The following is a 26,498-nucleotide window of genomic DNA, read 5'->3' on the forward strand; positions in this document are numbered from 1 at the left end:
TTTACGCATTTCATGTGTCAATCTAGTCATGCATGTTGATCTGTGATTTAAAATATGCTAAATCATTGGTTTTCCTGGCTGATTCAGGCAACCCATTCCATTAAAAGATAAGAGAAAGCAGAACGGTTAGAGAGGCACTTACTTAATGTGAAAAGCTCTTGCTTCCTCCTAGTACATTCTCAAAAACGCGATTTGTATATGAATATACCATGACCCATTATTTAAAATATAAATCTCCTTTCATTAAATATCGGATGTGACAGCGCTATATAAATTATTGTAAAAATTTTCATCATTAATGACTTCATACTAAGCATAAGTTTGCTATTAATTATAATAGTATAAGAATGGCTCCATCATATCCAACAATACTCTACTGGATAAAGACATAAACAACAGGATAGCCAAGGCAATGGCTACCATGTCACGGTTGAAGAAAAGAGTCTGGGACAACATATTGCTGACTAGCAGTACTAAAGCCCTAGTCTACCGGACCTGAGTGTTGAGCACCTTGCTGTACGGAAGTGAAACATGGTCAACCTACTCATGGCAGGAAAAAAAGCTGAATGTCTTCCACCTCCGATGCCTAAGGCGGATCTTTAAAATAAGGTGGCAAGATAAGATAACCAATGAGGAAGTGCTACAAAGAGCAGGATGCCAGGACATCCGCTCTGTTATCAGCAGCAGACGCCTTGGCTGGCTTGGCCACGTTCGTAGAATGCCAGTAGGTCGACTTCCACAGGACATCCTGTATGGCGATCTAATAGAAGGCAGGAGAGCCGCTGGTCGCCCACTTTTACGTTATACGGATGTATGCAAATGCGACATGAAGCTCTTCAAAATTGACACTGGCAACTGGGAAGAGGTGGCACTGGACAGATCCACATGGAGAGAGAGCATTGTGACAAGTCAAAAACTAGCTGTCAGAGTCACTCAAATTTATCACAGCATTAATTATTATTTTTCATTATTTATTCATTTTATTTTAATTATTTCCCCATCCTACCCCTAAATTCTCCACCCGCCCCACCTTTTTCTCTCCAGGCTAGACCTTAGTCCACCACCTTGGAGAAAACTAGGCCAGTTCTTTCATTTATCTGCCCTTGATCGGGGAAAGATAATCACACTTTTGTCTTATCCGCCGTATGTCTGACTGACGGTTGCGGTTGACACCACCTTGAAGGGAATGCGAGTCAGTCTTTCTTTCTTCCACCCTCTCTCCCACGACTCTCTTTGATCTAGGAGATCGCGAGGACCAACACGCCAATTGATCTTTCCAATGTGCGAATCCCACCTCGAGTCAAATTCACCCACGTGTAAGATAATGCTGAGCCTAGGACATTTCCTGTTTCCGCCCGCATTTTCCAGGCCTATATAAAGTAGATCCAAATAAAGCCAGACTCTCTCTTATTTCTCATTGTCGTTGAGCAATCGAGTCTGGACTACTTCATACATTTTTACTTCTAGAGGAATATCTGGTGGTAAGCCGAACTTAATCACAAGTTCCATCTTAATTACTTTGTGCATATTCTCATCTGTAGTCACCATGTGTATTTTATTATTTCATTTATATTTATTTAGTACATTGTGTATTTCTCACTGGCGTAAGTAGAAAACATAAACATGTCCTATGTATTTATTTATGAATTGCATTAATCTATTAATGCTACGTTGCTCAATTGATGCAACCATGTATATATTTGTACATCTTATTTTATTTCCTTTATCTCGGTTGACCGCCTTGATAATTTTACTAGCGCACTAATACTGCGTCTAGAAAAGAGTTATGAGTTATCTCCCCTGTATTGAATTATCTCCCCTGTAGTCATTTCACTCTAACGAGAGTTGCGCCGCTTGAACGGACACCCTCTCCATTCAAGCGCGCTCCATTGTTCTCGACCTACGGTCATATGTAAACAAACCGTCATGGTCGCTGACCACCGCCCAATTCAACCCCCCCCCCCTTTTCTTTCTCTATCCACTTGTGTTGTTTATTGGAGATTATTATTTCCCCTTCTATGTACATTTTTATATTATTATTTCCCCTTTTATGTACAGTTTTACATTGCTACTATCAGCCATCTATTTTTCCATATCCCATTTGTCATCATCTCCCTATTGTGCTCTAAAGCAATTTTACCAATCTGACGAATGCACCTCAGTCGAGGGCATCGATAAGATGCATGAGAGACATGTCCTAACTTGTCTTTATTTATCCGCAGCCTCCCTCAGGTGTCTGCCTTAGTGCTTAGTGCTATTCAGCACTGCACTATCTCACTGACCTGCCTATGTATGTGCTTAGTGCTATTCAGCACTGCCTTTGTCTACTGAGATCTACTCAACTCTATTACTTGGCGCTATCGGCATTGCCCGCCTATTCGACAGCCCACCTGTCGAGCTATTAGGTGCGACGTCCCTATAGATTCAGATCTGTGCGAGACGTCATAGCTACGCCAACCCTCTGCAACTCACTGGACTTATCCTGATAACTACGCTGCCCACGGCAGATCCGCTCTGCCCGCAGTACACTTGTGCCCACGGTAGCCGGCCATCCGCCCTACTGTGCCCACTACAGATATTAGAATTAGGGAGTGAGACTCCACAAGAACTATATCACCGGCGTCCCTCTATCCGCTAGAGTGCCACCTCCAGCTGCAGAACCTCAAGCCAGGACACAGCCAGCTGCGACATCAACAGGAAAACCAGCTAATTATCAGAGGACAAAGTGACATACTCTCTTATTAGGTGCAAGAGTGATGATTAAATCTAGTATTATTTAGAGATAGATGCAAACCCTCCCCCTTTTTATTCTTATATGTATATTTATGTAAATAAATATTCTTCATTTTTAACTTTTGTATCTATCTTTCATTGCTTGTCTCGTTGCGTGTCTGCTCCCGATTCATATGCTGATAGGTTGGTGTGTGATAGCTTTAAAAATAATCATCCCCTAGACATTAAACGCGCCAAACACACATCACATTTCCCCACCTGTCACAAGCATAAAGGAAGGGTCACAGATTGCAGATGTCATACACAACAGAAGCAGAAAGAAGGGTGAAAATGCAACGGCGCCTGGTGATTATATATGCCCAACCTGCGATCGCAGCTGTGTATCAAGGATTGGCCTCTTTAGTCACACAAGAAGTTGCAAAGGGAAAAGATCGTCTCTCGAGACGTAAAATGCCACAGATAAAAATTGATTTAGATCTAGATTTATTTTTTAATTAAATAAAAAAAAATTGTAAGCCTTAAGTGTAGTATGTTTAGATCTATGTTATTAAAAATAAACAAAAAGAAACTTGCTTTTTCTTTTCAAATTGCAGAAAGTAGAGCTTTATACCCATATTGAGCTGTGAATAAGTTGGGTGGTTTGCAATTTCGCGGCTGTGTGTAATGTGTATGTGTTAAAGTTAATTTCTATTAAGTATTGTTAAAGAGCTAATTGTCGCGCCTATATCTTTTTTTTTTTGTTGTTCTTAATTTTTTTTTTTTTTTTGCTGCGTTTTCTAATTTAACCTCACTCATCCCTCTTTTTGGTTAAATTTCATTGGAACCATTAAAAGACGGGGGAGGGAAGGAGCAAAAAAAAATGGGATTGCCATCAAAGACCCATGCCGACCAGCAAAATGATTAGACCAAACACAACCTCGAAGACATCAAAGCAGTCCATGCCGCTCGTGCGGTCTAACGTTTTGCAAATGATAATACGTACAGTGTAGGCCTATAGTATATATTTTTTTTATATTCTTGTTGAATTTCAAACAAAATTAATTGTAAGAAGAATAAATTTAAAAACAACAACAAGAAAACGTGTTCGAGCCTTTGTGTTTTGCTGCTGTCACTTTTTTTTTTTAAGTTGTCTGCATGGAAATTTTTTTTTCTTTGGTCGCGACCAGACCGGCCCATTTGGTACCGGCCCACCAGGCATTTGCCCGTTTGCCCATATAGCCAGTCCGCCCCTGACGCTCTATATGCCTCTCCTAGAGGGCGTCATAGTCTCATGAGGAATTCAATGAGAAACTTCAACTTAATAACTTTGTAACATATTAGTTTTGAATGAACCTGCGGGTGTTACGTCTAGCCCTACAACGTTTCAAGATTGGACTTATGATTTGACGCTACATTTAGAGAGAGAGAGAGAGAGAGGGGTTTAAATACATTTATAATTATTATTCAGCACCAAATTCAAGGTCTTCATTTCCGTCAGTCAGAATAAATAAGTCTTTGTAAGTCACGAGTTGTGAAACCAAGTAAAATATTACATTCTTATTTCATGCACTAAAAGACATTATATATGGAGGCCTGTCGATAACCTATGGAGGATTTTCATTCTCTCTCCTTTGTCCATGTCTCACTGATTACAAAGGTATGCCTATTGGAAAATTATCATTAGTCATGCACGTATTTTCAAAGCATTTATTTCATTTTTCTGCACTTTTTACCAGTGCGGAATCACACGTCTGAGCTCTTCCGTTATAGTGCGTACTATTTTAATGGACCTCATTCACCAATCGTAAACAAACAACATTTAGCCACCTGATTCTCTATCTCTTCTATACAAATTACGTAATACACAATGGCTATCACGTGACAGTTTTTTTTTTGTTTTATCAATACTATCACGTGGCTAAATGTTGTTTGTTTACGATTGGTAAATGGGGTCCATTAGTAGGCAACAGTAGTATTCGAAAATAGTGTCCTTGACATTATTCTTTTATTTTTCTATTTCATTCTTTTTCTTTTGATTTTCTAACATTTTTCGTAAGTCCATAATGTCGCCCTCACATTCTCTCTTTGATTGTGGCTACATTTTGGTCACAACCAAAGCGCATTCAATAAAATAGGGAATACTTTTCTACAAATAAATTACCAGACAGCCAATGGGTCAGATTTTATCGCCTTTTTCCTTTTATATTTACTAATCATAAAATTTGAGATTAGAGTGTGATGCGACATAATATACAAATGGGTTCACATATCAATACGTAGTTTATATTATATAGATATTCAACTAATTTTGTTCACAAACTATGATTCCACCATAAAAATAGGACCCCCCCACACACACACACACAAACACTCAGAGGGCTAGAGCGGGGGGGGGATCCCCTGGATTCGCAGTGGGTCAGAGTGTATTGTACACAAACGAATCATCTGAAGAATCACAAACTGAGGAGCTGGGATACTCATTGAATTGGCCCACAGAGAAAGTCTAGAAAAAAATTTCATTGCCACGTGCAATCTCTCAGGTAGGCCTACTGAGCAGAAAGAGGGGCATTGGAATTAACAGCAGCCGCACTAATAAAGAAGCGATCAGCCTTCAGTATAGATGCTAAAACAGTATAAATCTTAAACAATTGTAGTGCGTGTCTTATAAACCCAGAATCGCGTTTTCAAACCTCTACAATAATAGCAAGAAATAGGAAAAGAAAAAGCTTACATGCTGGCCTAATGGGAGAGAATGAGTAAACAGTTTAAAATTCTCAAAAGTCATCACCTTTGTTAAATCGCCTCGATCTCATAGGATTAGCACCCCTGACCTTTCTTTTTTCCACTCCCGCCTCAATTAGAACCGCTGGTCCCCTTAAATCGACTTTGTCAAAATGAATATACTTGCAACTTATAAATTTAAATGAATTATTCCCCTTTGAAAGTCGGCACTATATTATTAAGGTGAAGAACTAGTTTATGTCATAATGACCTAATGTTTTCACCATTGAAAATATTTATTTTATTTTAATCAGCTACATACGTTCCATCAAAAAGAACAATTATTAGGCTTTACGCCCACGTGCACCCATATATTTTTACTTAGTTGTGAATGTTAATTAGACACTTTAAAATGATTGATTTCAGTTTCTTCATTTTCTTGTTGCTTCAGACAGTCTATTCCAGTGATGCCCAAAATACGGCCCGCGGGCCAGATCCGGCCCGCGAAGTGGTTCCATCCGGCCCGCCGAAATGTCGGCACAAAGTATATAAAATCCGCTACTCCCCCCTAAAGAAAAGGTTTAAAAATGTCTCTTTACCTACGTTACGGCCATCAATTTTACTCCGATTGATTGGTACCATGACCAACATTTGTGCCTTTATGAAACTCTTAATGTAGAATTTATAAAAAAACAAACAAAAAAATAATAAAAAAATTTAAAAACTTTACTTTTTTGGCAGAACATGATAATTAGCCAATATTTTTGAGTTGTAAATAAAGTGTGGCTGTTGTTTTTTTTTTTAAAAAGAAACGCAATTATAAAACAAATGTGACGTCATTTGAATAAAAAGATTGTTAAACTATGTCTAGAGATCGGAAGACTAATGTCTAATGTTAATATTTATCTAATGTTAATATTTATAAAGCTAGCTACACTGTTGCTCATATTTTTAGAAGAGAAATGAAGCCTTTTTCTGACACATGAAAAAAAAAAGATAATAATATCCCATTAATGAATGTAAGTGCTAGATCCACGGGTTTCTAATCAAATAGTTTCAGGTCAATTTCATTTCATTTTTATACCTTTCCTTTATGTGGCCCGCGACACCAGTGTTGAAAATTAAAATGGCCCGCAGGTCGATTTATGTTGGGCATCACTGGTCTATTCTATGCACTAATGGTATTAGAAAAGATCGAGCACTTTTACGAATTGATCCTAGCATTTGGAATTTTGTAATAAGAAAAGTGTTATATACATATTTCGTAATTACAATATATTTTTGTGCACTGTTTATTAAACTTTTTTTTATTGATTATATTGGGATATAGATATTTTATTGTTTGGGCTTATTCTGAAAAGTTAAATACAGTATTTTAAACATTTGGTAAACCTTGTAAAAGTAAAATTTCTTCATATAATACATGATTGTGTATGTATGTATTAATATCTGTGTATGCGTGTGTAACGATGCGTGAATGTGACTATGGCTGTTCGAAATAATATATATACCTATATAGGCCTATATATATATATTATGACAAGTATGTGGTGTGTGGAAAAAAATGCCCAATGAAAACTACTATGTAATGCATACATATTTAATAGGTCTATATGCTCTGAGAACAGCTTTAGTGACAGAACCAAAATTTCAAAGTATGGGTTGTTATTCTAAATAAAATCGTTAAGTGTGCTAGAATCTGTAAAAATGTGTGTGTCAGCAAGTTTTAATTGTAATTTAACCTAATGGCTTTCCGATTATTATCTCTAAATACCCTGTGTTAGTGAATCACTAGGTGAATACTATAATGAGATCAAGGACTCTTGTGGGTCTACTTATAAAACTGACACAAGGAATCTCAGGTATGTCTTATAGTTTGTGTCAGATTATCTTCTCAAATCACATAGGTCCAGTTTAAACATCCTATAGGAAATAATAGTTCATTATGCTGTTCTACATACAGGCTTAACACAGCAAAGTCATAGCTAAATGTCTCACATTTCACCTTAGTAGCCTACGATAGTGATTAGGGTTGCTTAAATAAAACAATTGACTTTTTTCCCTTGTTTAATGAGAGTAAATAGATTTAACTCCAGCAATATTGGCAATTATACAACGTTTAACTCCATTAACCCCCTCCCCTCTCACACACCCTCACATGCTACGGCTGAAGATGCGAATAAGCTTGGGAGCTTTCTCATGATACCGTGACCGTAAAATGACCGCACGGCTCTTTGAAACAGCCCTGTCTTGCCACTGAACTTAACGGTCGCCGTACTCGCAGTAACCTGGGTGACTTAATTACATGCTTTCACACTGAATTATTTGTAGTCATACAGCAGCGGTTCTCATCCGTTTAAGCTTGGCGACCCCTTTTTACAATATACCACTCTACCGCGACCCCCCCCCCCCCCCGCCCAATAGACACACACAGCAATAGAAGAATAGACAATAACAATCCTTATTTTTGATGGTCTTAGGCGACCCCTGGCAAATCGTCAATCGACCCCCAAGGGGGTCGCGATCCACAGGCTGAGAATCCCTGTCATACAGTGAAAGAGATGAATCACAGAGAAGTAATAGGAAACGAAGTAAATAACAAGAAAAACCTAAACTATACTTTAAAAAAAACATAGCTTATACAAAGTGTAATTGTATCGATTAGTTTGGATCAGCCATGTAGGCCTAATGAAATTTGTAATAGAGTCTAGACCAACAACAATAAATCTGTGCGATTAATAATATTTTTACCAATTATTGTTTTTTTTTAGCGCTATTTCATGCTTGGTCAATACGCTATGATCCGAGCACTTATCTATACCACTTGGGAAAATTTGGAGAAAAAAAAAAGGGGGGGGGAGAAAGGGATATCTGGGTGAATTTTACCGTAATTGGTTTTTAAAAGCATTCACAAAAACAAACAAAAAATAGGAAATGACCTGATTTCGAACTTGTCGCTCACGCCTCCTCGGGCAGAAGTGTCAACCACTCTTCTACTGAGGTTCTTAAGACTAAAAATAATTGTATAATTATATACTGTTCATTACATTTTAGGACGGCGACCTATAACTCAGCTTATACCACCACTTCAGTCAAGTAAAGCTTTTTACCCGTGTTCGAGATACCAAACAATTAATTACCAAAAGCTTATTAACTAATTGATTTTGTTTAAATTGATTCTTGTGTTGTCAGGTAAAAGAAATAAATGTACGAAATTTCAGCCTGATCCGAGGTTGGGTGTGGGGGTGTGGGAGAAATAACTTGCACAAACTTTTTACCAGAAAGACAGACAGACAAACAGAGTTGATAGGCTATACGCTTTGTAAAGATGTTGATTATCTAGAATTCTAGCTTGGCCTACCACAAGAAAAAATCTCGTTCAATATGAAAGCTACAACGACACTGGGAGAATACTTCCGATTTTTTAAAAATGTATGGTCCAAACCGTGTAATGTGCAAGCGGCTTAACATTTTCCATCTTAATACCAGCAACAGAAAACTATTATAACTGTTTCATTGTAGAGGGAGAACGTAAATTCCACAGACAGATATTGGTTCGATCGTTATCATTAATTGCAAGTGTTATTTCTTCGCCTGATTGTAGTGTGGAATCTGTATTAAATCGGGCAGACCGACCAGTGGTCACAAGCTATTTTAATCTGATACTATACTATCTTAATCCAGTGACGTACCAACGTTTGCGGGGAAAAAAGGGGGAGGGGCGTTCTTGTCTAATCGTAAAGTACACACACCTTATAAAGCTTCTCTTCAGTCAAGAAAAGAATAACGAATGCCCTGGTAATGGTCCAGTGATAACATGACGGGTTGGGCCTACTGTTTCAAGCAAACAGAGCCAAGACAACTTTAAATACCGTGTGAAAATAATAAAGTTCGTGAAGAAATTGCTCGCGGCCTTTACAAGACTACATTAACTATTTTACAAATGTGTTAACAGAGCCATTATTTGTTGTAGGCCTTTCTAGTCTTATATAATCTGTAGTTTCAGCTTTTAGTGCCCCCCCCCCAACCAAACAGCCCTACTCGATTGAATGGGTATATCATATGGAACATCAATCGTCCAGTATATAAACGTAAGGTTATTCCTTGCGGAAATACTTCTATACTGGATAGTCAATCACAAGGTAAGTGTCTCTTTTGAATTCAATTGTCTTACTAAGGGTACAGAGAATAATATTCCGATTTTAACACTGCACTGACTCATAGTGGAAGCATAGTAAATCTAGTCAATGTATTTATCATAGACTATAGACCTATACATAAGCCTGTGTCATATACATATTTGTCAATGGTATTTTGATATCGGTGGGTTAATAAAAATAAAACCGGAAAAAAAATGAGGAATAAAAATTGTCTCGACTCATGACTATATATTTACTCTTTTTTCTCGTGTTGCTGTTGTTGTTTTCATCTAGAATAATTTAATCTAGTTTAGATAATTGAAACTTAGAACTAAACGTAAAACGTTCAAAAGACATTTGTTCTTTCTTGTCAATGTTTTCTGATGTTAAAATCACATGACATACGAGTAGGTTCTTGTGACGTGCTAATGATATGTTCTCATTGTTGTTATATCAGGCCTTTATATGAACAATAACATTTTCAAAGCCTTCCAAATTGTATTTGTAAACAAAAGAGTTTCTGTTGACTAAGTTTACGTGAAACAAATGCTGGAGTGCTTTTAAAATGTAATTTTTTTTAAAATAGTTTTTTGTTTAAATTGTTACAATATTCAGGCCACCTTCAGTCGTAAAATGACTATGGTTCATTTCGAACACTTTTTTATGTGACTGTAGAACCTTATTTTGGAGAGACACTCCCGTTCACTTATATCGCAGGTAAAGGTGGCTTTCGCTTTGGTGGTAGAGGAGCGGGCCATTTTTCGTATGGCAAGCTTTTCTCCCAGAGCTGAGGCCACTGGCGGATCCAGAACATTGAAGTGGGGGGGGGCGATTTTTTTCCAAACCCCAACCCTAACGCCCAGTAAACCCTAACCCTATGCATAAACGTGCGTACAGCATATATATATATTCGATATATGATAATAAAATAAGACTGTTTCTCAATCTTCGGCGAAAAAAAAACAGAAAAAAACAGGCCTTTCTCTTGCAAGCTTGGGGGTTTGGGAGAGCGCTGTAAGCTTCCTCAGTGGTGTTCGGGGCGAAGCCCCGACACCCAAAAGCGTTTTCTTGCATTTTTCACTGCAGAAACGCATTCTCCTGACATCTACAGCTCATTATTTATTAGTGGGGTTCGGGGCGAAGCCCCGACGCTAAAAGCGTTTTCTTGCATTCTTCACTGCAGAAACGCATTCTCCTGACTTCTACAGCTTATTATTCATCAGTGAGGTTCGGGGCGAAGCCTCGACGCTAAAAGCGTTTTCTGGCATTCTTCACTGCAGTAACGCATTCTCCTGACCTACAGCTCATTATTCATTCTATTAGGCCTATAAAGGACCTTTTGAATAATGTGGAAAAATATTCTAATATGAATGTATAGTCCCTTAATACATTGCAAATACAACCGATTTGTTCTTTGAAAAGATACGATACCCCACATATTTAGATTAAGGCTTTTGGATCGCCGCCGAAAAAAAAAATTCGATTAATAATAATCAAAAAATCCAAGCATAAATTGTGAGTTATAGTCCTAAATTTATTTAACTAGAAAAATATGAGATAGAGTAAAGGTTGGAAAAAGTCGACTAGGAACAGATTATCTGACATTTGAACTCATCTCAACCCTGACTGTTATATTGAAAAAAATTTCGTTTGAATTATAACTTTTCCAAAGAAGTCTTTCTTAAAATAGTTATGATAAATTCATGTCAAATTACACTCTGTCTGGAAAGGGGAAGGGCGATAAAATGAAAACGATTAATCCTCGCTCCTTTTTATAATTTCTGCTAATGGTTGCATTTTGCATTAAAGAATAAAGATTGGGCGACTCGATATAAGAATTTACTTTATAACATATATAAATTATATTAGTGACAGATTTTTTTTTAAATTTGGAATTTCTTACTATAATACAAAAAGAAAAAGTATTGGTTTGTCCGATGGGGGGAAGGTGATTGCATGTATCGCACTTCCACCTGTTTATATTATATAGATCATGGGCGTAGCCAGGAATTTTTTTCGGGGGGGGGGGGTTGGGGGGGGATTTTTTCTCCCCCCCCCCCGGACCTCCCCCCCCCCGCGATTTTTTTTAAAATATGTATTTATGTGTGTGTGTGTGTGAGTGTACATAATCTTTATTGCATTCTGACCCTTCATTCTTTCCGAAGACGTTTATTGTGCCCTAGAATAGGTTCTTCCATGAGTTAGGGGAAAAATTGTAGATTCCCCGCCAATACTAACAAGGGGGTCTTGGGGAGCGCAAGGAGCTCCCACAGCGCGGGGCGAAGCCCCGCCGCCAAGCACTATTTCAATATTGAAAGCCAACAAAATGCATATTCTGAGGTATCTACAGTGCATTTCCCTTCTATTAAAAAAGTTTTATTTCAAAAACCTAATGTGCTATTCTTACTGAATTAGACCCTACCGCGCCGTTCGGGGCATTTGACGTCAAGCTGTTTCCATAAAAATCTGTCACTGGTAATGTCTGAAGCCTCTTCCCACCTGCCATGAGGACCTCAATGAATGAGTGGCGTCAAGTTGTACTTGGATATCATTGCAACTCTTCTTATGCGTAATTCATTTTGTCGGAGAACATGTCCCGCTAACCTCATGCGTCGCTCTCTCACAATCTTACTAAAGGGTCGACTCCCAGTTCGGCATAGGATTTCCTTGATTTAAACCCGATCTCGATAACTGACTCCTAAAATCTGTCTTAGCCATCTTTGTTGAGTCACATTTAGTGTTTTTCAATTTCGGCAGATGACTATTCACTGCAGTTTATTAAGGGAGCCCTGTCACTGGTAAAAATGAGTAACCACTCTTGAATACGCTCTTGGAATTAAGTGACTGTAGTTTGCTTTAGATTTTATATCAAAAAGAAGTTTTTTCGTCAAAATCATCTGTTGGGGGTTTTCCTTACTCAAAATGCTCTGTAGGGGGATCTTAAACTCAAAACCATCTGGAGGGGTTTTAAACTTTCAACAAACGCCATATGTAGAAGAGGGATTGGATTGGCTACGCTCAAATAATTTTAGTGTGTAATTTGCTTTTTTTTTTTATATTGAAGAGGTATTTTTAGCATTAAACCCCTCTGATAGGGGGTTTAAACTTAAAACCCCTTTAGGCAACGCTCATAGCATTTTGAGTGCGTAATTTGCTTTTTTTCTTACACTGAAGATGTATTTTTTAGCCTCAAACCCCCCTGGCGGGGGGTTTAAACTCAAAACTCCTTTGGCTGCGTTCATATATTTTAGTGTGAGTAATTTGCTTTTATTTATATTGAAGATGTCCTTTTTAGCTTCAAACTCCACTGGAGGGGAATTTAAACTCAAAACCCCTTTGACTACACTCAAAACATTTTGAGTGTATAATTTGCTTTGTTTTTATTATTAAAGAGGTATTTTTTACCTTCAAACCCCGCTGAAATGGGGTTTAAACTAAAAACTAAGTCAAAACCCATTTAGCTACGCTCATAACATTTTGAGTGCGTAATTAACTTTTTTTTATATTGAAGAGGGGGGTTATCGTAAATTTTGGAGGGGGTTTTAAAATCAAAATCTCCCTTAACTGTGCTCTTGGAATTAGGGGATTTTCGTTTGCATTTTTGTTTTGTTTTGTTTAGTAGGGGGTTTAAAACTCAAAACCCCTGGTAGGGGTTTTTAAACTCGAACCCCCCTGGTAGGGGGTTTTAAACTCAAAACCCCATTGGTTGTGCTGGGGCAATTTTGATAGTTTAGTATTAAAATCTCACCTAAAATAAACAAAATGAAAGCAAAAAATCATTCACTAAATTCCGATCCCCCCCCAAGGGGGGATTTCATTTCGGGGGGGTTTGAACCCCAACCCCCCCCCCCCTGGCTACGCCCATGATATAGATATTCGACTAATTTTGTTCACATACTATGATTTCTCCTTAAAAGTAGGACCGCCCCCCCCCACACACACAAAGGGTTTAGATGGGAAGGGCAGTAGAGGTATTCGCTCCTCCCTTTCCAATCGGCCAACAGGTGAACGACATAATATAAAGACCGGTTAAAATACCAATAACACGTTTTAATCATATAGATATTTAATTGATTCTGTTAGCAAGCTGTGATTTTTACAAATAAATAGGACCGCCCCCCCACTCGTAAGTTTATGGTTGGGGGGGGGGCGGATTGATGCCATCGCCCCCTCCCGACCCTACCAAATCGGCGAAATCGGGGGGGCGAAATAATCTAAAAATAGGTTGAAATATAAATAATTAGTATATAAGATTAACATTTAAGTAATAAATTCGTATACAAATTGTGTGAATTCTGTACTAAAATTCGGGGGGGGGGGGGAGTCGGTCGAGTGGGGGGGGGGGCGATCGCCCCTACCGCCCCCCCCCCCCTGGATCCGCCAGTGGCTGAGGCCCATGTTTTTTCACTATCCATAGCTAGTGCGATCTAGGGCTATGCCTTTCCAATGGCCAGTATCAACGTTCACTGTTTTGAGGTCCCGTTTTATTACAACTACGTAAAGGAGGAGGGGGCGGGGCGACCAGTTTCTCTTGAGCCAGACGCGAGTTGCTCGCAGAGAATGACTTTTGGGATGCGATTGTCCTCCATCCGGCAAACATGTCCGAGCCAGCGCAGGCGCCGTTTAAAATATAGAATGAAAAAAAATATTTAAAAAAATTAAAAATAAAATAAATTCATTATTATTAGTCACAGCCACAGTGTACTACAACAAGTTTTGCTATTTCTTCTCTTAAAAAATGTTTATGGGGCCCCCGTCTTTCAGAGGTCCTAGGCTGCTGCCTATGCCTAAAGCCGGCCTTGCATTATAGTACTCCTTCTTCCCTAGTGCTATTAGAGCATTGAATGGGTTGCCTGAGCTAGCCAGGAAAACCAGTGACTTGGCAGAATTTAAGTCATTGGTTAATATGCATGACTAAATGCATGACGCGTAGGACGTAATCATCTTCTTTTTTGAAGTAACGTCTGTATTATATAAGATGCATGTATTTTGCGTAGATCTGAGAGAGAGAGAGAAGAGAGAGAGAGTATTTGTTTGCTGGCTGGACATTTCTTTAAAAATTTTTGTCATAAACAGGCCAAGATCGTCAAGTTTTATCTTTTATTTACGGTGGTAACATCGACCCATATATTTTTATTACTGGCATATAATATTTATTTGACGTTGCTATTTGATATGTAGGACACACACACTACAGTTTGTGCAGTTAGTTCTACAGCTAGGAGATGAACTATTACACGAGCGTGCCGTTTTGATGTAATTATGCATTTAGTGAAAAGATTCTCATTTTTCTCATGATTAAGTATTATTCTTCTCGTAATCCTTTGGACCACAAGAAGAGCTGCAAGAGTACTTTGCCATTTTACTCTGCTCTGGCCAATGCCCTTCAGTTGAGCTTGTCCTTTTGACCTCCGTGTTTGCTTTGACCTCCCAGCATTTTTCTTCCCCTGTGGGTTACAGTCCAGAGCCTGTTTAGCAATAGTTTGTTTTGTTCTTCGTATTGTGGGTCCAATCCAGACTCATTCTGCGTCTTTTGGTGTTTGCGCTTTTTTCCCCCAAGGACTGTAGAGATTTTGTTCGGCTAGTGAACACGTATTATATGTCTCAAGCATTAGCACTAGTGAATGGTCTGAGTTGCAGTCCGCACTATGGTATGAGCGGGTGTGGATGACACTTTTCAGATCCATCCTTCCGGTGATGTAGAGGTCAAGCTGGTGCCACTGTGAAAACTGGCGCACAGGTTGCTGAGAAAAAGAGAACAACGCTGGCAGAAGAAAAACGCAAGAGAAGAAAAGCGAGGCCAATGACACTAGCTCCAGCTGGAATAACCTGCCCAGTGTGCAGCCGAACATTCCGGACTCACATAGGTCTCACCAGCCACATGAGGAGGCATAAAACCCCAGTGCAAAGTCCTCAGCCCCCTGGATGACAAAGTTGTCATCATCGAACCACGATGGACGAACTTGACTAACGATTGGTCGCGATTGAACCAGCTAATGTGCTATACGGTTATTTCGGCCAATAAGCATCCAGAAAGTTTTTCGATGGCGTAATCATCTTTTTTTTCCCAGTAGGCTACTGTGCATATACAACGGGTGGAAAATCCGCGTTAAAACAAAAACAACAACAACAAAAAAAACGCAGGGGTATTTTTTTCCATTTGAAAACCCGTGGTATAGCCCTTCCGCGAAAGTCGGATCTGTGAACGTCAAGGGACAACTGTAGCTCCAATCGCACACCTTGTTCTTAAAGAACATCAATTTAGCTTCGGCATTCGGATCGCGCATCGGGAGAGAAGATACATAATATTATTATTAATGCAAAGCAACAAGCCAGGAAAGTTCCGTGACTGAATCCCCCGTCTTTGACCGTCTAAGCAACTATTTGGTTATTGCGAGTGTTCTGGTTCTCCTCCGTAGATTAATAGTTGCTTTCCGACTCCAGCTTAGCGGAAATTATTATTATCTAGTTTGTTGATTTTTCATGCAAAATGTTTCTGAATCATCGGTTACGTTTACTAACCTTAAAAGGCTAAATCTTTCTTGCATAACAATCTGGCCTACAATAGAGTAATTAGTGAAAGGCCAATAGTACAGTACCTACGTAAGGTACTATGGTTATAGATGATTATGATTATAGTTAGTAGCAAAAATAAGGTGTACAGTGTTAGAGGCGGACGAGCCCGTTAGCGTGATGTGGTATACAGGATTCGGCCCCCGCATATGACACTCGCCCAGGACCCCTCGCTCTGCTAAGGCCGCCGCTGCCTGAGTTCAAAGGTTACGTCACTTGAAAAGTGCTGAGAATGTACATCCATTCGTAGCCCCCTCTCCTGTTATTGATTGGGACTTCGGTCAAAGCCCTCACGAAAAAAGAAATCCTACATTTCATTTACAAAGGATTAAAATAAATCAAAATAGTAAATGGTAGACTGCTTCCAGATTTCCTCAGGCAGGACAACTCTACAGTAGGTCAGGTCGCTTATTTGAAGACGTGTGCAAGCATCACTATTTGCATACGGGCGTGCGCAATCCAGGCCGTTTTGATGACAAAGGTCACGGTGTAAAAAATCATATTTTGCACACTGTACTCGCCAGCGCTGAAATTTAAGACAGCATAAGATTTTATTGTATTTGCACTTAGACTTAGATCTAAAAATTTGCATTCACAAGTATTCTTTTTTTATTCTAATATCTATATAACGTTATAAAACTATTCCAGACAAGAAAAAAAGAAGCAGTGGCGTAGCTAGATAACTTGCTGCCTCGTGTGATGTCCCTAACATGAAAAAATTAAAATCTAAAATTTAAATTCCGCTGTTTATAATAAAAAATGTTTACCTATAAGTCATGATAAGATATATTAGATCTAAAATCAGCAATATACATACATGTAATACCTACACAGGCTTCATTTAGTTTGCGGTGATTTTCGGTACTTAGTTTTGTTCAAGTTCTTGTCAACAAGAACAACATAAAGAAATATTTAAAAAAGAAAAAAGACAATACCTCCTTTATACAACTTATAGGGCGATTGTTTTTCTCATTAATCACTAATGAATGTTACATTTTTAACAAATTAAACTTTTTTACCCAGCCTAATCGAGGCCAATCGTTATAGAAGGCCTGAGCACTGACCTGCAACGTCACAACCTGTGGGCAGTTTAGACTAATAGCTCTTTGCCACGTCACAGGGATGTAAGATGCCTATAACGATTGGTCTCAGCCTAATCACCCCCTCTCCTGGAGAATTAATCCTGTTTTAGCCAATGTATAGATCTACTAGACTTTATGTAATTCCAATGATAGGCCTGTAGATCTAGAATTAGAAGTCGATGCGCAAAATGTTCCTGAACATCAATTTACTAAAAAAAAATTTAATGTCTACTATTGGAAATAAATGACAAGAAGAAGTATAGTCCGTTCATATCGATCAAACTAGGGTTTTCCCAGTGTGACCTACGAGCTAGTAATTATTTTCCCAACGATATACATCAACTTTCACATTTCTAGGAAAATCATTATCGCTGTTTTTTTTTTTTGTTTTTTTTTTTTTGAGATCCGTGTCCAGGTTCCGCCCACCCACCCGGACGTTTCCACGAAGTTATGAGTTGAATAAAGGTATTGTAATTATGTTTAGCAAAGTTGGTTCCATGACCTTTCCCCGTAGCTAATGCCATCTGCTACTAAAGCGACGAATTGTATGCCCTGTTTAATTCACTATGGAAAAAAGAAACAACAAAATTAATGCAATAAATAAATAAGCGAATATTTCACTATCCATTTTCATACTATTTTTTTTTTACGAGTCCTCTATTCAGAATACAAATTCTTCATTGGCTCTAAAAACAAAACAAAACAAAACAAAAACTGGGCTAAGACAGTTCTCGAAAACGATTCTACCTATTTCCCTAGAACTATGACAGTGGATGTATATCGTTGTGAAAAGAATTACTAGCTAGATGTGTAGTGAATTAGGTCGTCGCCTGGAAATTAACAAAGTATAACTATAAAACCTTCTATTTTCATAAGCACGTCTAGCTCAGTGGCTAGCGAGTCGACCTTCCATTAAGAAGGCTTGAGCCATCAACTTGGAATTTAAGTCGAGCAAATTAAAAAAAAAATGCGTTTGAAAAGCCAGCTCGGAAACTTTCTCCCAGATACCCCCTCCTCCCCCACCCCCACCAACTGGTCCACACAAGTGATTGAACCATAGCACATTGAGCGTGCTAAAAGCATGAGATCTCGCTAAACAAAAACCATTTGTACAAATATTTCTGATCGCAAAGATGTATAATTGTTAGTCTAAATCTATTATAAATTAATTATATCAATAATTTAAACTAACTGATATAATTTCACTTCGTACGAAGCTCGTCCTTCAGATAGTATCTTTTATTTTTTACTTGTTTTAAAAAACTTTTTTTGTTTGCGCTAGAAAAAAAAGGCGCAGATTATAATTTACTAAAATATTATTCTAAAATAAAATGGTTATAAAAATATTATAAAATTAAAAAAAAAAGAAATAATATAAAAAGGCAACTCAGAAAGAAAATAGCTTAACCCTATAGGCCTAATTGTCGGACATCTTCAAATAGGCGTGTTGACTTTTGTACACGTAAAATAAATGTTATGAAAGTGATCCCCCCTTATCCAAATAGTGTGCAGTGTGCAACGTGAGTCTTGTAACCTCACTGACCAACAACAAAAAAAGATGTAGTCTTAAGTATTTACTTAGATCCTCTTAGCTACTCTTGTTCTTTGTTACTTCATATCTCCAGTATGACCTTATTGTGTACAACGATCATTGCACTTGACGTGAGCACGTAAGATTGCAAAGAATTAGACCTACACAAAATGTAGAGCAAAGTACGAAATATATGGGCCACTGAGCAGAGCATCCAAGCGAAGAAATTGACATACATCTTTTGGCCCTCCCCTAAATAGACGTGTCTTCTTAGGAGACCAAAATATTGAAGCTGTGGTTAGAACGAATTTTCGGAAATATGGATTAAATAGGTCTACTTGATTTGTTTAAAATAAACGACTTGTTGAGAAATATATATATTTTTGTTTTGTTTAGCTAATCGATATTGACGCCTCAAAACAATGTTTGAACGTGTCAATTTGAGCATGAGGATAATTAGTGTAAAGTTTGTGCAAGTCAGTGATTAAAGTTCAACCCAGACAAATGTCTTGTCATTGAAGAGTTCATACCATACCAGACCTAGTGTAGTATGGACTTCAGGTCTTAACATGGGAGAATAATAATGATCATCCTCTGAGCCGGTACGTGGGTTTTCTCTTGCGTGTGCCAAAGTGTCTTACTTAAGTATTTAGACTATAGAGAACTTATAATTCGCGATATCTTTGTTTATTATATGGAGTGCTATATTCATTAGGTGAACACTTCTTCATTTAAATGTTTGTTTTATGAGTTTGTTTTAGGTTCTAAAACTCGTACGTAGGTTTAGAATAAAATTACAATGATCGAGTGACCAGGTATGGTACCCATTAAAGAGGCTCAACAATAGGACAAATAAAATCTCTCATTTGTCCTTTGACTTTCGTCGTAGTGATGCTGTGACGTAGTGATGCTGTGACGTAGGGGTGCTGTGACAATTTGTGTAACTGAATCCCTCCACTTTTAGCGGTCAGCAGCCGTTCTTAGTAAGATATCAAGAGAGGGGCTGATTGGATGACCCTTTCTTCGTGCTCCCACCACTGTACCTTGAGCAGGGCCGGTCCTAACAATTGCGGGACCCTATGCGAAACTGATTGCGCGGGGCCTAGTCTGGGTGGGAATAAGAAAAAAAGTGAGAATTAAGATTTTGTATTATAAAAAAAATTCGACTTTGAATTTTATTCATTCTTTACTAAGTACAAAATTACGATCAAATTAACTTTACTTTACGAACCTTGCAAACCTATGGCATATTTATATGCCAGTGACTATAAAAGTAAATAAAGTATTGTAACTTCCGATTAAGGTGAAAATTTCCCGATTATTACATTTTATTACACGAAAGCTGACAATGCCTTTTTTTCTTTTATCGTGCGTAGCATTGGCGTTTTCCGCAATGAATGACACCCTCAAATGACAATTTTGTCTATTTTTTTAGGAGATTTTTAGGAGTTTTCAGGAGATTTTAATAAAGTCAGGAGATTTCCAGGAATTTTTCGTATATATTTTGCAATTTAATAATTACACCTAGAATTAGCGCGGGGCCTATGAAAGCCTATGCAGCGGTTAAATGTTTCCACATCGACCTTTTTTTTCTTCGCAATTTCGTTCCACTACGTTTTAATAAAGCAGCCATGACACGTGTTGAAAGTAGAACATTTTACTTCCGCTTTAAGTACTCATCACTTTTAGATGCATAATACCTATTTCCTCTTTTTTTCCCCCTCACAGTGTAGACACAATTAATAAAAACAAATTGATCTCTCCTTTTTTTTTAAGGAAGCTCAATATCTGAAGTCTGTGAAGACGCGCGTGTTTAGATTAATGTATTACGTGTGAAATGTTAAGAAATTGTTACAGTGGCTATTAATTTCTTTAAATTTTTTTTTTGTGTGGGTCCAGTGGCGAAGCGACTACGGATCATCTCATAGAAATGAAAGCTTGCCTGGGCATTAGCTGTGATTGGAACGATGTCGCCTACACAGTAGTTCGCCCCCCCCCCTCCCTTTCCACGGCAGGTACCGATACAGTTTGGAATCAATGGCATCCCAGTTTCTGACAGTAATAGTAGTCCTACTTTGTGCTGCATGCCAGTTGCCTAAGGGTCACTAATTTTTATTCACGGTTGACTCCTGAAACTTTTCCCAGGTATGGGGTAATTGGGTATAGTCCCTAAACAGCAGATGTTTGGAAACTTTGAATTCAGATTCCCTTCTTCTAGGTGGACCAAAGCATCGCTGTCACTGTCAGTCAAGAGCAGTGGCAAGCCTTTTTCAAGTTCTTGTGTTGTGTCATTACTCAACTAATGAGTCACAACAGTCTTATGAAGTCTGCTAGTAAATCATATGATTCAGTGTTAACTTTCCTCTCGTTTGAAAAGAGAGTTGACCCGAATGAGTGAATTCACCCAATACTGTGCACTGTCTGATATTGATATCACCTGGTGTGTGTAGAGGGAAACGTACTTTTGTCTGCCATATCATGCATCTCAATAAACAAAGTCGCCATCACAAAGACAACTATTCTAACATAGCTCAATAAGTGTTGAAAGTTGGTACAAAGAATGAAAAGTATAGTTTTCATTCAAGCCGGACAACAAGCTGCCTTTGAATCACACATATATAGCCTACTGTCAATGTATATGAACCATATTGAATTGCTTCGCCAGTTTTAGACTCAGTAAACTCAAAGAAACCAATATATTTTCTTATAAGGCTATTTCAATTGTTGTTCGTGTGATATGAAATGTATTTTAGGGATGTGCAAAATTTGCAGTATTGTAAATCTCGATAAAGTTCGTTTAGGGCACCGTTAGGGTGAGAACAGTTCGTTCTGTTCGTACCGATCAGTTGTAAAGTTCGGTTTCGATCCTGATCGAGGTTCGAGTTCGTTTCCCATCTTTAGTCCATTCCCTTACTGGCCCCAAAGGCCCTCAAGAGCCCCGTTTGGGCTAACGTTCTTCCCCCGAAGAACCTGTGGTTAGGAGGCTTTCGGTTGGGTCAGATGGGGTCCTTATGGAGCCCGAAATCTTTGCTGCAGGTTTGTTTCGTCTGACCCGAAGCTTTCTTCTCCCTAATTTTAAGCTTTTTTTTTTCTGTGGAGAAGTCTTGCTGTGGAATGTGTTAGTCGGGGCCAGCCTAGATTAGGCCTACCTTATAAATAGCTTTTCTTCTTATCTTAAAAAAAATATCTTATCGATTTTAATTTGTAAATAAGCTCGTAGTCTTAGTCTTTTGCCCATATTATAACAGTCTACATAGACGACTATGTTTATGTTATAACATAATTTAAATATACAAATAATACAAGTTCATTACTGCTACAGTGATTTTTAAAAAGAAAAATAGCCAGATCTAATAAAAAAATTTACCTATGGTATTGTATTATTTTCGATTCTCTAATATTCTGAACTTTAGTGATTATTTCAACGAAATTTAGAATCTATATATAGATTAGATTTTTGTATTCGTTTGCTCATACAAAAAAAAATCCAGCAAAATGATGTTAGTTTCATACTCAATCCTACTAGACATATATTTCAATTGATACACATTTATAATTAGATCGGTCTGATTAAGTAGCCTAACGAGGTTGAAAGAAATTAACTGTTTATTTGTGCGTGCAAATATTTTTTTCTACACGTGACGCTGCTATATCAGCCAATAATTTGCTAAATTATTGTCACGTGATCTCACGGTCACGCCTACATATACATGTCGCCATTTTGCGAACGACTGAGGAAAGAAATGTCGTGCACACGACCCTAATATTATTGTTTTTCAACTTTTGCACGTGGGTAAAGCATTATATTGCGGTCTTTACCGGTATCACTGAATTTATATCTACTTTCGATTTCGATACACCATTATTAGATTCGAAATCTCAAAAAAACTTTTTATTACATGTTGAAAATCATGTTATCTCAACGTCAACGTGCATTGACAAAGACAAAGTAATGAAAAAAATATGTCACTGTCAGAGTTTCCACCTCCAGCCGTACTTGAAATCTGGTCTAGTAACAATCTAGTAAATCTAGTAGTTTCTAGATTCTATATCTAGCTAGATAGAGAGTGACTTACGTCACTTAGACTACTTTTTACTTTGAGTTAGAGAGATTAGTGTAGACTAGAATAGATTAGATTATTTATTTTTAGTGTTTAGTAAAGTAATTATTAATAAATTAAAAAAGTAGTTAGTGTTAGTCTTACTTAGCTTAGTCACTACGACACACACATAGAGTCAATAGAGACATAGATTTATAGATCTACTTTATTAGATTAACTAGATCTATTAAAAAAAAATTATAGTCTAAAGACACTATTACTGACTTACTTAGTGACTATAGTTACTTATAGTATACTCAGTATAGTCTACTATAGTGACCAGGACTCCCTAGTAGTAGTGACTAGTCCTAGCATACTATTAAGTAACTATTACTACTAAAGTAAAGTAGAGAGTAGAGTATGTCTAGAATCTATCTATTCCAGCTATAATCTAGATTTGCTAGATTCTAGACTATATAGCCAATATAGGACAATATAGTTACAGTATAGGTCTAGTCTAGTGTCAGTGACTTAATAAATACTTATTTACTATATATTAAATTATTATATATTTTGATTTGTCAGATCTTGACCTAGTATTAATTTAATAATTTATTAATTATAGTCCAGTAAATAAGTGAACATCTAGAATCTAAATACTTTTTTTATAGACTATAACTATTGACAGCATAGATTCTAATTACCAGACTCTACAAGATTCTAGACTCAAACTCTAGACTAGCTGTAGCTAAATTTAGTATCACAGTATGACTAGATCTAGATTCTAGCTGGCTTATTTTAGTTACAAGTTTCTAATCTAGATCAATAGTAGCTAGACTTTGGGATTACCTAGTCCAGGGTGGCTGCCTGGTCATGCGGTAGGCGCATTGGAATGTCTCTCAGACTTGTCGATGGTTCAGGGTTCGTATCCAGCCAGCTGCCATCTCCCATTGTCCTGCGGGATGTTCGGACTAGGAAGTAGATTATCTACAATTCTGAAGGCATCCAAAACATGTAAAACATTTTACAAACATTTTTAATCTAGAATCTTATTAGATCTAGATCAATACAATTATTAGATCTACTATTAATATAGAAAAAAGAGTAAAAGTTTCCCTTTCAGACCTTGTGATCGATAGGGCAGATGATGTAAAGATCATCTGTTTCTGTGGTCTACGGTTAATGAGGGTATCATGTAGCCAGCACAACGACTAACCGCCTTTACTTTTCCCTAACTAAGGTCAGGTCAGGTGCACATTAAAGCTGGGTGGACTCAGAAGCTCCCAAAGATCTTGAAATTAAAAATCCCAGTCTTCACCAGGACTCGAACCCAAGACCTCCAGTTCAGAAGCCAAGCACTTTACCTCTCAGCCACCATACCTCCACTATTAATATAAGGTGACCAGAAATTTGGGCAGCGAAAGCAGGATACATGTTGATCTTAGAGTTTAAACTAAAAAATTAAAAAAAACACAGGGTTTTGCTCAGATGCTGCCAAGCATGTGTGCTTTTGACTAACCGTTGATCTACATCAAATACAATATTAATATTTTGAATATTGCCTTTTAAAAATGAAAAAAGCTTTTATTTTAAATGTGAATTTATTATACTCACTCTCAGTTGTGCAGATCTTGGTCTGAAACTCTTTCCAAGAATGGAACATTTTTCAGTTTGATCCATCTAAAAGCATTAACGTTATTGAATCCGACTCTTTATCTCTAATATGGCACAATTTTAATTAAATTAAAGTACTAGATCTACATTATTTTTTCTTACCAACTTGAGGGCTTTTAAGTTAGTTTCTTCATTGGGGACGAACCTTTTCATGCTTCTTTCTGTGCATATCTGAACTGAACCAATTCTTCAATGGACGAAAATTGTTCAAGAACACTTACATTCTTTCCCTCAAAAAGTGAAACTGCATGGAATATTGCAGCAATGTTGAGAACAACCACAATTCAGCACATGGATTTTGAGTATGTTGGGATACATCTCTTGAGGCAACAAATATATAATTTCAAAGCAGGATATAAGGTTAATGGTCACTGCATCATAGGCATCAGAGATAACCATCTTTTCTTTCAATAGCCCTAATTTTGCAGAATTCTTTTAAAGATTTCATGCGAATGGTGTAGGCCCAAAAGCAAAAATAAATTTCCACTTATAATATTGTTTCCACCTCTAATATAGACATTCTATTTTTATGGTGTTGTGTGCTATATGGGCACCACTGCCAATACCTAATAGTTTCTTGCCAACACAAACTGAATGTTGCAATTTCTTTTTATTTTTATCTTCGCCCTTTCATTCCTCTAAAATAAGTTCACTAAACTTGCATAATATCTACAAAAATCTACAACTTTCTCTATCAATCCATTTTTGTAAGCCATATGAATTAAACCAGCAAATAGTTTTGCACTTGCAGGCCCAACTTTGCACAAATAATCGTTTCACCAGAAGAAACAATTTTACATATTTGTGATTTGAATTATATGTAAAGACAGTCACAAATTGGGTATCACTAGCCTGCTTCTTTACTTTGTTCATCATAAAGAAGCCAAAACTTTTGTAACAATTGCTTCACAGTAAATTCTTGCTTATGGGAATTTCTGGTCATTTAAAGCTATTTCAGTATGCTCTCGATTGATCTAAAACTGTGTTATGGAAAATTGTAGAGTAGACAAAAGTACTTTCTGTGGCTTCTAGCTTGACTTTGTTGTCACCTGTTTTAATAATGGACAAGTACTTTGTGAGAGGCTTACTGCTACCAAGCATACTTTTTATTACAATCTGGATTCACCATTAGCAACAGAATATTGTGATCCACATTTCTCTCATGACACTCCACCATCATTGTTAATTCATTTTGCTTGTTTACAACTCACTCTGTTTGTTTGTCTGGTAAAAAGTGTGTACACGTTATTTCTCCTACACCAATTCTTAGATCAAGTTGAAACTTTGCACAATTATTCATTGGCTTAAACAAGAGATGAATCAATAAAAAAATTAATCAATTAATTACTGGTAATAAATTATTTTATTTGATATGAACAAAGGAAATTAATCCTTCAGTATTCACAGATAAGGCTAAATTTGTAGGGTTTAGTCCCCTTAAATAATTGTTAACGCTATTTCTCCCACACTCATTTTTGCATTCTTTGATCTAGCTGATATATTAAACAATTAGTTTTTGTACCTAACAAAAAATGAAAAAAGAAAAATTAACCAATTAGTCAATTAATTATTTTGCTTGATATCAAATAATGGCACTTGCGTCTATGTTATTAATATAGTCATAAGAGCAGAGTTCTTCCCCTTAGATAAGCTTTGTTTTTTTTAAAAGGATTCTTTTTTTACATTTTGCTTCTTAACTATTCAGTTTGAACCAACTCAGAGAACATGGCTGCTTCGTACCTAGTGCTTGCCTCTCTGATGTGTTTTATGATCAAGATGACATCTCAAAATCCTACCAATGGACCTTTGGTCACCAATTCAAGAGAGCATACTACCTCAATACCAACTTGGCATGAACATGTGCACAAGGTTTGAACTAGTTTAGAACTCTTTCTCTTATGCAAGAAACGAAATTAATGCAGATAAAGAATTTAAACAGAATAAGTCCTTTTAATCATGCATGGATACTAAAAACATGTGCATGAAAAGAAAGAAACTAAAGAAGCCAATATGTAAGTTCTTCTGT

General features: G+C 37.3%; 1 protein-coding gene across 16 annotated transcripts in view; it reads left to right on the forward strand.

The window, feature by feature from the left end:
* Positions 1 to 9,255: 9,255 nt before the first annotated feature.
* Positions 9,256 to 26,498, forward strand: part of LOC106073152 (zinc transporter ZIP10-like) — a 31,717-nt gene continuing 14,474 nt past the window's right edge. Inside the window, exons 1-3 of one of the 16 annotated variants that reach the window (XM_056024860.1) lie at positions 18,917 to 19,360; positions 24,039 to 24,196; positions 26,178 to 26,341. In XM_056024860.1, coding sequence (XP_055880835.1) covers positions 26,198 to 26,341 — 144 coding nt within the window. In that variant the 5' untranslated portion in view covers positions 18,917 to 19,360; positions 24,039 to 24,196; positions 26,178 to 26,197. The other 15 variants (XM_056024856.1, XM_056024879.1, XM_056024888.1 and 12 more) reach the window with 15 other exon arrangements.

Source organism: Biomphalaria glabrata, chromosome 1, assembly GCF_947242115.1.
Source record: "Biomphalaria glabrata chromosome 1, xgBioGlab47.1, whole genome shotgun sequence".
NCBI classification, from domain to species: domain Eukaryota; kingdom Metazoa; phylum Mollusca; class Gastropoda; family Planorbidae; genus Biomphalaria; species Biomphalaria glabrata.